The sequence below is a fragment of the Macrotis lagotis genome, chromosome X (assembly GCF_037893015.1).
Source record: "Macrotis lagotis isolate mMagLag1 chromosome X, bilby.v1.9.chrom.fasta, whole genome shotgun sequence".
Lineage (NCBI taxonomy): Eukaryota > Metazoa > Chordata > Mammalia > Peramelemorphia > Peramelidae > Macrotis > Macrotis lagotis.
This window is the reverse complement of record NC_133666.1, coordinates 327,814,631-327,828,354: the sequence shown is the minus strand read 5'-3', so window position 1 is coordinate 327,828,354 and position 13,724 is coordinate 327,814,631. Positions and strand designations below refer to the sequence as shown.

Sequence of the window (13,724 nt, the reverse complement as noted above, 5' to 3'; positions counted from 1 at the left end):
AGTATTCATTTTAATTTTCTTTTGTTCTTTTCATTTATATTGTCATATATAATGTTTTTCTGATTCTGCTTACTTTTACATCAGTTTATATGTGTTTCTGAACTCTTCATATTGTTTCTTATAGTTTGATAATATTCTCTTATTCATAAGCTATAGCTTGTGTCACCATTCCATGGTCTATGAGCATATATTTTTATTTCCTTTTTTATTAATTTTGTTTTTATTTACCAATATTTCCCTCTATATTCTTCCTTCTTTCCTTCAAGAGCACTACCCCCATAGTAGTTTGTTTAAAAAGGAAAAGTGAAAGAAGAGGAAAATAATTCAGCCCAATCATTTAAATATATTGAAACAGATTTTAATATTGTATGCAGTTCCACACTTAAAGAGTAGCTATCTTTTCATATCTCTTCTTTGAGGTTAAGAAGTTTGTCATAATTTCACAATATTCAATAATTCTTTTCATTTACATTGTTGTAATCATTATGCATTTATTTTTCTGGCTCTACTTACTTTCTGTATCAGTTTATGTAAAAGCTTTCCTTGTTTCTCTGTATTCATTATTTTTGTTAATCTTTGAACACAAGTAATATTCTTTTTGCATTCATGAAGTTCAATTTATTTAGGCATTCTCCAGTTAATTGACATCCACTGACTCCAGTTCTTTACCATTACAAAAAGACTTTTGCATAATTTTTTCTCATAAATCTTTAGTACTTTATTTAGTCTTTGCATTGTTTTTCCCATGACCAACATCCCAACCCCCCTTACAGTAATATTTAACAGTTTTGAATAGTTTTTAATTCATCTGCTTTTCTGTTTAAGAAATATAGATTGTTAAACCACATATGTTTTACTTTTCTTGAATTTCTGAGGTATAATTATTATCACTTGTGGGGATAAAACAATGAGTTTTTATCATTTTTATTATATTGTTTGTATGTATTGGTAGACAATTTCTATTATTTTACATAACCATCAGTCAGGAAACATTACTTTTTTTGCCCCATAATTGCATTAATTGTAGCCAGTTTTGTTTATTCTTAAGCCCAGTGTGTTCTGCTGCTTCTTCTGGGTAGGTTGTAGTGGAGTAGTGGAACAGTAAGGTCTGGGAACTAAGAATCACATTAACTTTAACTTGACGATTGGTACTTTAAATGTAAAATCCTTGTCCAGTGAAATAAATGGACTTGACCGCTAGAGGATCTGAGCTGGGATGAGGGCCTGCAGGTGTTCAAAATTGTTGGAATTTGTAGGGTATGACCATCTAAGAATGTTTGAGCAGTAGGTATTACTTCTGCAGATCTGACTGTAAACAATGGCAGTAGGAGCGGCTAGGTGGTACAGTGGATAGAGCACTGGCCCTGGAGTCAGGAGTACTGGAGTTCAAATCCGGCCTCAGACACTTAATAATTACCTAGCTGTGTAGCTTTGGGCAAGTCTCTTAACCTCATTTGCCTTGCAAAAACCTAAAAAAACAAACAAAAACAATGGCAGTAAGAGATGGAAGGCATATAGTTGGACAGGAGACTCCATTCACAGCTCCTTTTTTCCTTCAAAGACTGGGGATTGAACCAGAGAAGGTACAGCAGGAGATGGAAGACCTGAGATCTGCTTCTCTGTTCATCAAATACTGTCCATTGGGATGTGGGAGTTGGAGGAGAGAGATGAAGCCAGTCAGAGAGGGAAGTTGCCATGCACTGTCCTAGATGGAAGTTCCTAGCGACTTTGTGACAGGGGAACGAGCAGTAGGAGATGGAAAGTCTTGTTTCTCTTTTCACCTCAAACTGGAAATATTTACAATCTATTGGGAAAAAAAAAACAACTTTGTGTGTGTGTGTGTGTGTTTTGTGAGTTTTTGTTGTTTTTTTTTTTTGTTCAGTCTCTTCATAGTTGACTAAAATTAAGCTTATAATCAACTTAAATTCTTAGGTCTTTTTCTTGTGGCCTCTGGAAGGCCTATAAATTAGTTTTCTGTATGTATTCTGCTAGAAATAATTTCCAATTTACTGTTTATTACTTTGTGTTCTTCTGGTCTAATTTCTGTGTCATACAATTTGAGCACATGTTCCCTTAAATTTTCTAACACTACCAGGTCTAGATTCTTTCAATGTTTCTTTGTTTCATATATCTGATATACCCAGCCCTTTCCCACCTTCTTAGTCACATTGTACATGTCTGCTTCAATTTTTCTCATCATAGGAATTTAATCTTGTATTCTTTGCAGATATTTATTTTTACTGTCTTTTTTTAATGTTTAGAGTTAGTTCTCCAACTCTTTTCCAGGAAAATTATTTATTTGAGAATTGGAAGCTGGAGAAGAATAAGTGAGTGAAGGCTCCAGAAAGCAGTATGAGGAAAAAAGAATGATTTCACATTGGTGGTGGTGGGGAGATCCTTACCTTGTGTGTGTGTGTGTGTGTGTGTGTGTGTGTGTGTGTGTGTGTGTGTGTGTATTGGATATATATGACACATAGCTAAAGAGATAGTCCATTGTGATGCCACTTATAATAGGAATCATTTAAGTAAGCATTGATTACCTTTTATTATCTAATTTTTTATGATTTAATTGTTGCATATAGTTTTATCAGTATTTGAACTTAAGTGAATCTATGATCTCCTCTAGATGTTCTTTTCAATTATATTTGTGTTTGGTCAATTTGTTAAGATATTTTTTCATTGCCTTGTTTAAAAATAAAATAGGGAATCTACCCATTGTACTGGATACCATCTCCTTTTTTTTCATATATTCCACAACTAGTCTGCTACATTCAGACCATGTCTCTCTCTTATCCTTCACATTCATGATTTGTTTCTTATTCTTAACTATATGATTAGTCTTTAACTTACCAACCTTATATTTCCTGGGTAAAATCTTTTATAACATTTCTTACATAAATGTCATCATTGTTATTTTGCTATAGTCTCTTTATGTATATACCCTGTTTATTTCCATTTTAAATCTTAAGCTATATGGTTTTTTCCTTGAAGTCCCATTAGTCTTATTTTCCCAACTAAATTAAAAACTTCTGGGGAAGGAGACTGTCTTAGAGGTACATCCTTTGTTAGCTTAGGTACTTACTTAAGTACTTAGGTACTTAAACTTGAAATCAATAAATTAAGAATTGCTTTCTTGATTTTTTTTGTTTTCCTGATGTGTAGGTTATATTTTCCAAACAAATTATATGTCTAAATTTTTGTGGTCTGTGGTGATACCTATCCATAGTTTTGGGGGAAAGGATTTTCAGTGGTTTTTGTAACTATGCAAATATCACTAAATCTGAAAAGATCATTGAGGATGATAACAAATTTTCCATCAAAACAGACAGATACTTTAAAGTATTGTTAGCTTTTTAATAATTCATTTTTTCCTTTATAAGTTTAATGTAATAAGGCTAACATAAATTTATAACAATAATTAACATTTACATTGCAAATGCAATAGCTTGTACATCTTGTCTTAGGACAACCACCTTAAGAGGTAGATGCTGCTATTATGCTGTTTTTGCCAATAAAGAAACTGAAAATGAAGAAGTCAATTGATTTGCCTGGGGTTACTAATTAGTAAAATGAATGTGTCCGAGCCAAAATTTTAACTCAACTCCTATTACCTGTTATCCATAACCCTTGGACTTCCTGTGTGATTGTAAGGGTTACAAGAATCAGTATAAACACTTAGCATTTTCATTTTGATCTTTAGCACCTAAAAAAATTCATTGCACCATATAATAAGCAAAAAATGTGATAAACTCATTGTATGTTTCATTAGCATCTTGTTTTTCAAATGTTTGAGATGCTGTTATGCTTATTGAATTTCTATTTTTATTTTCATTATTTTATATATTTGTTATGCATGTGTTTATATTATTTTATGTATCATGTTTATATTTATTTTATATTAATTTGTTTACATATTATATGTTTATCCAATAAATAAATAAATATGTATATGATATTATTTTAAAAAGAGTTACTCAGTAACTTTTAGTTTTTTTTAAAGAAAGAATTTTCCAACTAATCTTATTTTGTGATTAAGATAGTAGACTCTTGCCACCATCCTCATGTGTTTGGTTGATCAACCATTGATCAACCAATAGAACAACCATTGTCAGATGGAGAATCTCATGAATAAAAGGAATAATGAAACCCTAATCTAAAAGCTACTGTTAATCCACAAAAAAATACTAAGTACCTATTATATTAGCACAGATACTGTGCTAAGAATTAGGGTTACACTATCAGAAATAAAACTGTCAAGGAACTTGCATTTTATTATAAAGGAAGTAAACAATGTTATTTATTCAAGTTTAAATAAATGTGTAAAATAATCAGGGGAGCAGTTGGGCAATCAGAAAAGGTGTAGTAAAGTCTTGTGTTACAATTTTTTTTTTCTAGATGTAAAACAAAGGTATATCCAGATAATCTTCCTACAACAAGTGTGGTGATTGTCTTCCACAATGAGGCTTGGAGTACACTTCTAAGAACTGTCCATAGTGTAATAAACCGATCACCAAGACACATGCTAGAAGAAATCGTTCTGGTAGATGATGCAAGTGAAAGAGGTAAATCAAAATTATAAACACCAGTAATGTATCATGTGAGAGAAGAATGCATTTTGCCAGTGACAGTAACTTTTTCTTTTCTCTCTTAAAATTTTTGTATGAATTTTCTTTTTGTTTTAGAACTTCACAGAACTTAGTTTGTCAAGGAGGAAAAAAAAAATCTCCCTCCATGATCTCTTATTTTAATTAGCATTTATAATTTTATTAGATTTTTCCACTGGCAAGTGTTGATCTTGAAAGAATGAATTGTAGTTTTCATAAGCATGCTGATTATAGCAAGCAACAATCCTTCCTTGGGGGGAGAGGCTATGTTGTTTTTTTTTTTTTTTGGCAAGGCAACAGAAGTGACTTACCCAAGGTCACACAGCCAAGTAATTATTAAATGTCTGAGGCTGGATTTGAACTGAGGTACTGACTCCAGGGCTGGTGTTCTTGTCTACTGTGCTACCTAGCCTCCCTGAGGTTTCACATTCTGTAAATTTTATAACTTGGGAAGGAAAATAAGACCTCAGCAAATCCTACATCAAATCTGAAATTTGGATTAGTTTTATTCTACCTCCTGCCTGCCTCCCACCTTATCTATAACAATTCATATTTTTCTTGCATTTCTTTCCACTTTCTTCCAACATAGTAGGATCTGGAATTCCTATTCCATAATGAACAAACTTCCCCTCATTCTTGTCATATTCCCCTTATAAATCCTGTCATCTAATTGTTCTCACTGAGACCTGGATTTCCCTTGACAACCCTGAATTTCCTGATTTTCCTCTCTTAACACTGTTCAGCCTTCATTTAACTAATCTATCACCTTCCTACACTGGTCCTGGAGGGAGAGTTGGAATACTCCCTGCTCCTCTGTACTACCACTTTCAGACTTCTTAGCAGGACATCATTCAGCAATTTCTCTTTTGAAGTTCATTCTATTAAAATGTTTCACTCAAAACAGGTCTTTATTCCTTGTTTCAGTTTTCCACACGCCTTGCCTGATACAGAACTCAATTACCCATTCATGAATACAAAGCAACCCACACCACCTACTAGAACAACTACAACTATTCTTGAATGGGCCTTGAGGGCCACTGCTGTACTCCATTTCAATTGCACATAGGAATGGTTAAACTCTGAATTTAAATATTATCCAACTGCAGCAGAAAGAATCCAGTTGAAGTTGTATTATATAAATTCTTATTGTATTGTATTATATAAATTCTTATTGTATCCTAACAGCATGGTTCTATTGATGGGGGGGGGGGAGCTAGAGAGTTATGAATGTAGCAGAAACAAAATCTGTAATCTTAAAGGCTGTTAAATCTTGTTAAATAGGTGAAGGTCCCCCACTCTTGAGATGTAAATCGGCTACCATTGTTTCATTGTATCCTGATCTCAAGTCTTCAGCCCTCCTCCTAAGGGGGGGGGTAGGGAATCACCTTTTGACCTCTGGATAAGGGGCAAGACCATAAAAATCTGGGTTGGACCTCTGCTCGAAGCTAGTTGTTTCTGATTCTCTGGCTCAGTCAGCTCTGCTTGACTGTTCTTTTATCCCTTTTTTTACCCATAACTTTCTTTTGGGTTGTAACTCCTCTTTAATAAATCTCAATTTTTTTCCACACCTGCATTCCAAGGTCTGAATTTTGATTGGTGATGGACTAGACATTTTCTGTAATCTCCACAGCCTTCCACAACTCCACATAAATAGAAGTGAATGTGCCAGAGATAAACAACTTAAGTGGACTTCATTACTTCATAATAAAAAAGGTTCTAAAAAATTAATCATGAACCTACTCTGAACTCACTCTGGATCCCTTTCTCCCATATACTGCACCAACACCCATAGGATCCAATGTATGGGTTTGTAACAAAACCTAAGTCCACATTCCATTTCCCCCTCCTGTTTCCAGAGATTTGAAGACCTTAGATTTGAGCTGCAGAAGTTTGCTTGGACCACAATAAATAGCAAGCTCAGCAGGAGCCCTTTGGGTGCAGAAGCCTTCTGGGGGGTCATGATAGATAGCCAGTGCATGACAGAAAACCCTTGTCACACCAGTGCTGCGAACTGAAACACAGAGGATGGAACAGGATGGTGTATGTTGGGGCAGAGGGGAGAGAAGGATAGGATGCTGTACAGCATTTGACTAAATCTGAAGGAGAGACCTCAGCATCCAGCCAGGACCAAGTTCTGTTCATATAAAAGTCACTTGCTAATAATGAGATAAATGCAAATCACAGCAACACTGAAGTTTTACTTCACATTCTGCACATTGGAAAAAATGACCCAAAATGGAAATAGTCAAATATTGAAGGGATTGTGGAATGATAGTTACAGTAAAAACTGTTGTTTTAGCTATTAAATTGGCAATCATTTTGGAAAGCAATTGAGATTATGCAAATAAAATGACTAAAACATCTATAATCTTTGAACTAGAGATTCCATTACTGGGCTTATACCACATGGAAGCTAGAAGATTGTCTTCATATACACCAAATATAACAGCAATTTTTGTGGTAGCAAAGAACAGGAAAAAAGTAGATGCCCATTAATTGGGAACTGACATAAAAATGGTATGTGAATGTAATGGAATATTACTGTGCTAGAAGAAATAGTGTGTATGATGAATACAGAGCAGCATGGAAAAATCTACATGAACTCATGCAGAGAGAACAGTAAGTTGAGCCAAGAAAAAACATACACTGTATAGCAGTGTTTATGTGAAAAAATAATCATACATCATAAAAAAATAAGTATAACAAAATTATAATGGTCAAACAGGACTTGAATGAAGAGATATGAGTAGAAGACACTCCCAACCCACCCCTTCATTGAGGTAGAAGGACCACAGGGCAATATTGTACTTATTTTTGGAATTTTTCAGTATATTTATCAATTGTGATGATTTTTTTCTGCCCTAAAAAAACTTATAAGATGACTCTCTCAGAGAAGGAAGGGACCCTTTGCATTAGCTAGATAATGATGTAAGAAACAGAAGACATCAATAAAAACTTAGTTTTAGAAAAATGGAAAGAAAATACCCTGTTTGAGGAACAGCAAAGAGGCCAATGTAACTAGATTGTAGAATATATGCTGGAGATTAATAGGAGATTAAGGTGTTAGGTGTAAAAATATTGGTAAGGTAGGGAATGGAGCAGGTTATTCTAGGCTTTCCATGCCAAACAACAGATTTTTTATTTGATCTTGGAAATAATAAGAAGGTAATGTAATTTATTGAGTAGTGGGGTGACATGGTCAGAACTGCACTTTAGGAAGATGATTTTCATACCTGAGTGGATGATAGACTGGGATGGGGGGAGAGTCTTATGGCAAGGAAACTCAGCAAAAAGGTATTGTGATAGTTCAGTTGTTAAATTGTCAGAGAAATGTTATGAAGGTGGTAAAATGAATATGCAATAAGACTGGATATGTACAGTTAAGAGAGAGTGAGAAGTTGAGGATGACATCTGGGTTTGAAACCCAGATGACTGGGAGATATGTAGTAAACTCAAAAATAATAGGGAAGGTAGGAAAAGAAGAATGTTATAGGAGAAAGACAAAGTTCAGTTTTGGGTTTGAGTTTTAAGGTTTCTACAGGTTCATTCAATTTGAGACATGCAGTCATTGGGGATAGAGTCTGGAAGCCACCAAAGATGTTAGGTCTGTTTAAGTAGATTTGACAATTATCATCATAGAGAAGATAATTAAAACCATGGGAACTGATACTACTAATTGAAATAGAGGCAGAAAAGAAGAGGATCCAGGACAGCCCTTTTACATGCATGCTTAGCATATATAACCTGACTGAAAATCTATTAAAGTAAACTGAGGAGCAGTCATGTAAATGGAAGGAAAAATAGAGGAATATAACAAAAATCAAGAGAGAGAGAAAGAAGAATCAAGGAGAAGAGGTTGATTGATAGTGGCAGAACTTGGAAATTGGTAAAGAAGAATAGGGGTTGATAATAGACCACTAGATTTGGCAATTTAAAATTACAGCAACTTTAGGAGAGAACCGAATGATGAGATTGGTTGGAAGCCAGAATGTAGAGTGAATAAGTTATATTTCTTTCTCTTCTCTCACTTCCCCCTCGTCCCATTTTGATCACATTTCCTTCCTTCTCCCAATCTTCTTTGCCAGGTCATTATCCACTCTCTCTCTCTATACATATACATATACATATACATATACATATACATATACATATACATATACATATATATATGTATACATATATATGTGTGTATATATATATATATATATATATAATCTCATTTATTTATTTATTTTTTAGGTTCCATAATGCTCTATGCTGAGCCCTCCACTTTCCTGCCTACCCTTTCTTGGTCATCTCAACAACGCCCATTGTTTTGTTTGATTTGGTTTTGCTTTTTTATAACATCTATGAAGATATCTCCCAAGTGTATGTATCTTTAAAACTGAACGTCGTAGAGATACTGCAAATTCAGCATTTTAAAAATAGAATTCATTCTTTCCCTTAAAACTTTTCTTTTTTCCAAACTTCCTTATTCCTGTTGAAAGCACCAACATTCTTCTTGACTTTTGGGTTTCCAACCTCAAGTTTCATCCTCACTTGCACATTCTTCCTCACTTTTCATATCCTATCAGTTGCCAAATCTTACTACGTCTACCTCCACAACATTTCTTGTATCCAACTCCTTTCTGTACACAGGAGTACCTTAGTTCAGATTTTCATCACTCTAACCTAAACTATTATAATGGTGTCTTCATTAGATTCCTTGCCTCATATCTCCTCACTCCAATCTAGCTTCCTCATAGCTGTTAAAATAATTTCCTTTAAACACAGATCCTACCATAGTACTGCTCTTCTCAATAAACTCCAGGAGTTCTATAATGCCTTGAGGATAAAATATAGACTTATTTGTTTGTTTTTTACAGTTCTTCACAATCTAGTTCCAACCAATTTTTCTTCATTTCTTACACACACACTTACACACTGTCTCCACTTCTTTACACTGTTTTTCTAAAATATACTCTTTCACCTCCACCTCATAAAATATTCCTTTTTCTTCAAGGAGTAGCTGACACACCTTCTACATGAAACCATTATTGATTTCCCCCCCTGTAATAACTAAGTTTTCTTCCCTACCTTGTATTTAACTATTTGTATTTATTATGATTTTTCTTGTGTAAAACTTAGGAAAGATGTTTTCTCCACCATTGGAATATAATAATCATAATATATATAATATGTAATACATAATATAATAGAATAATAATATAAGGATGATAATAATCATAATGATGATGATGATAATAGGGATAGTTTCATTCTTTGTATATGTATCCCTAGTATTAAGCATAGTTCCTGGTACCCCTGTCAGGTACATAAAAATATTAAATACTTGTTTAAGAACATCAGCCCCTTTTTAGTTTTAACCCTGAGCAGTGGAATATGGAAATACATTTTACATGTAACTTACATATGTTTTAGTTTTACTTTTGCTTTAGCTTCTCTCTTTGGGGAGTATATTATTTAACTTCCTTTTCAAAGATGGAATGGAATTATTCCTACCCCTGGGACAATAGGTTTATATAAATATCTTTTGATTCAAAGTCCTCTGAAAATGATTTGATCCAGTGGCTTTCTCTAGGATATGTCCTGTTCAAATAGTGATGTTTCTTATTCTCTACTCTTACCTCTTATATTGAGGTATGTATCAATTCTCCATTTCTCTCTTTTTAATAATTCAGTCATTGACTTACACAAATACCAAACTGGAGCTCTGTGATAAATGGAGGAGGTAAGGAGCTGTTTTCATTTCATTTCATTTCTGACCAGTCAAGCTTTATTTATGTCCTGATGAAATTCTACCTGGAATCTTTACTTCCCACTTTAGCACAGGACTGAAGTTGCCCTCTAAGCAATGGGATTGACTTATCCTATATTTTTTGAACAAAGATCTAAGCCTTCTTTGTCTTTTCTTCTAGTAGACCTAAGGTTTCTAGGATGCCTCTTCTAGAGAAGTGGAATTAACCTTCTTTTCTGTGATTTCTTTTTGGGATAGAATACAACTATTACTGCTATTAGAGAACAATAACATGTTTTTAATCTCTAGAATCAATAAAACTTGAAAGTTTCAAGGAGTCCCTTTCTTGACCCAGGAAGGGAACCTTCTGTCTTAAACACAATTCCAAAGTTTGAAATCCCTTTTCATTACTTTACAGGTACAGAAATTTACCTAACCTCTGTTCTCAGGTATAGAGTCTAAAATATTACCATCCTCTTGGGCATAATTCCACATCTCTCCAGAAAGGTTAGATGAGTTCACAGCTCTACCAACAATGTATTAGTGTCCCTGATTTCCCACATCCCTTCCAACATTGGATCATTATCCTTTCTGGTCATATTGGCCAGTCTGAGAGGTGTGAGGTGGTACCTCAGAGATGTTTTAATTTGCATTTCTCTATTAATTAGTGATTTAGAGCAATTTTTCATATGACTATAGATAGCTTTGATTTCCTTATCTGTAAATTGCCTTTGCATATCCTTTGACCATTTGTCAATTGGGAAATGGCTTGTCTTTTTTTAAAAATTTGACTCAGTTCTCTGTATATCTTAGAAATGAGTCCTTTGTCAGAAACACCAGTCATAAAAATTGTTTCCCAATTTACTACATTTCTTTTGATTTTGGTTATAGTGGGCTTTGTCTGTGAAAAAAGCTTTTAATTTAATATAATCAAAATTGTCTAGTTTATTTTTAATATTGTTCTCCATCTCTTCCTTAGTCATAAACTGCTTCCCTTTCCATAGATCTAACAGGTAAACTATTCCTTGATCTCACTTGCTTATAATATTAGTTTTTATTTCTAGATCCTATATCCATTTTGATCTTATCTTGTATAGGGTGTGAGATTTTGGTCTAATCCAAGTTTCTGCCATACTATCTTCCAATTTTCCTAACAGTTTTTAATCAAAGAGTGACTATCCCATTTTCTGCTATCTCTTTTGCCTCAGTCTATTCCACAGATCCACTACTATATTTCTTATCCAGTACCATACAGTTTTGATGACTGATGCTTTATAATACAATTTTAGATCTTGTAAGGCTAAGCCACCTTCTTTTGCACTTTTTTCATTAACTTCCTGGAGATTCTAGACTTTTTATTTCTCCATATGAATTTGCTTACAATTTTTTCTAACTCATTAAAGTAATTTATTGGAATTTTGATTGGTAGGGCACTAAACAAGTAGTTTAATTTTGGTAGAATTGTCACTTTTATTAGATTAGCTCAGCATATCCACGAGCAGTTGGTATTTGCCCAGTTATTTAAATCTGATTTTATTTGTGTGAAAAATGTTTTGAAATTGTTTTCAAAAAGTTTTTGAGTCTATCTTGACAGGTAGACTACCAGGTATTTTATATTGTCTGAGGTTACTTTGAATGGGATTTCTCTTTCTAGCTGTTTCTGTTGCATCTTGCTAGTCATATATAGAAATGTTGAGGATTTTAAGAGGGTTTATTTTATATCCTATGACTTTGCTAAAGTGGCTGATTATTTCTAGTAGTTTTTTTAGATGATTTTTTTTGGATTCTCTAGGCATGCCATCATGTCATCTGCAAAGAATGAGAGTTTTTGTCTCTTCCTTCCCAATTCTAATTCCTTTGATTTCTTTTTCTTCTCTTATTGCTGAAGCTAACAATTTCTCATACAGTATTGAATAGTAATGGTGATAATGAGCATCTTTCACCCTTGATCTTATTGGGTATTCCTCTAGCCTATCCTCATTGCATATAATGCTTGTTGATGGTTTTAGATAGATACTGCTTATTATTCTAAGGAACAATCTATTTGTTCCTATGCTCTCTAGTATTTTTATTAGGAATGGGTGCTGTATTTTGTCAAAAGTCTTTTCAGCATCTATTGATAATAATCATATGATTTCTGGTAGGTTTGTTATTGATATAATTAATTATATTGACAGTTTTTCTAATATTGAACCAACCCTGCATTCCTGGGATAAATCCTACTTGGTCATAGTGTATTATCCTAGTGATAACTTGTAGTCATTTTGCTAAGATTTTATTTAAGATTTTTGCATCTATATTCATCAGGGAGATCTATAGTTTTCTTTCTCTGTTTTAACTCTTCCAAGGTTCCTATCAGCACCATATTGGTGTCATAGAAAGAGTGAGGCAGAATTCTGTCTTCACCTGTTTTTCAAAGAGTTTATATAAAATTGGATCCAGTTGTTCCTTAAATGTTTGATAGAATTCACTTGTGAATCCATTTGGCCCTGGATATTTTTTCTTAGGGGGTTCAATAATGGCTTGTTGAATTTCTTTTTCTGAGATAGGGTCATTTAGGTATTTAATTCCCTCTTCATTTAACCTGGGAAACTTATATTTTTGTAAATATTCATTCATTTCATTTAGATTATCAATCCTGAGAAAGAATTGTAGAGTTTGAATACAGACCAAAGAATATTTAATTTTTTTTTTTAGGTTTTTGCAAGGCTAATGGGGTTAAGTGGCTTGCACAAGGCCACACAGCTAGGTCATTATTAAGTGTCTGAGGTTGGATTTGAACTCAGGTACTCCTGACTCCAGGGCCGGTGCTCTATCCACTGTGCCACCTAGCCGCCCCTATTACCTTTGATTTTTTTAAAAAGTTATCTTATTGGGTGGCTAGGTGGCTTAGTGGATAAAGCACTGGTGCCGGAGTCCGGTCTCAAGACACTTAATAATGACCTAGCTGTGTGGCCTTGGACAAGCCACTTAACCCTGTTTGCCTTGCAAAAACCTAAAAAAACAAAAATTTATCTTATTATGTAATTTTGCTGTATCATATCATACTTTATGTAGATACTCTATTTCTTAAAGATATGATTTCTCAACACATTCAACTTAGATCAATGCATACCATGGAAACAATGTAAAGATTAACAGACTACCTTCTGTGAGGGGTGGGGGGAGGGAAGCAAGATTGGGGGAAAGATTGTAAAATTCAAAAAAAAATCTTTCAAAAAAAATGACCACCCTCTAGGAATTTCCCCTTTTGCTCTTCATTATATCCTTAGCCTCCTTTATCACCTTTCTCCTTTCATCACTATCAAGAATTGTAGAGAAGAACAATCTATTTCATAGAGAGGATATTTACTGAACTGGTCCTGAATTTACCTTTTGATGGT

The 13,724-nt window shown here is 33.8% G+C and overlaps 1 protein-coding gene across 1 annotated transcript in view; it reads left to right on the top strand.

Annotated features, from left to right (window-relative positions):
* GALNT1 (polypeptide N-acetylgalactosaminyltransferase 1) overlaps nt 1-13,724 on the top strand; it is a 159,274-nt gene that overhangs the window by 90,304 nt on the left and 55,246 nt on the right. Inside the window, exon 4 of the mRNA XM_074199497.1 lies at nt 4,396-4,562. Coding sequence (XP_074055598.1) covers nt 4,396-4,562 — 167 coding nt within the window. The remainder of the gene's footprint in view (nt 1-4,395; nt 4,563-13,724) is intronic.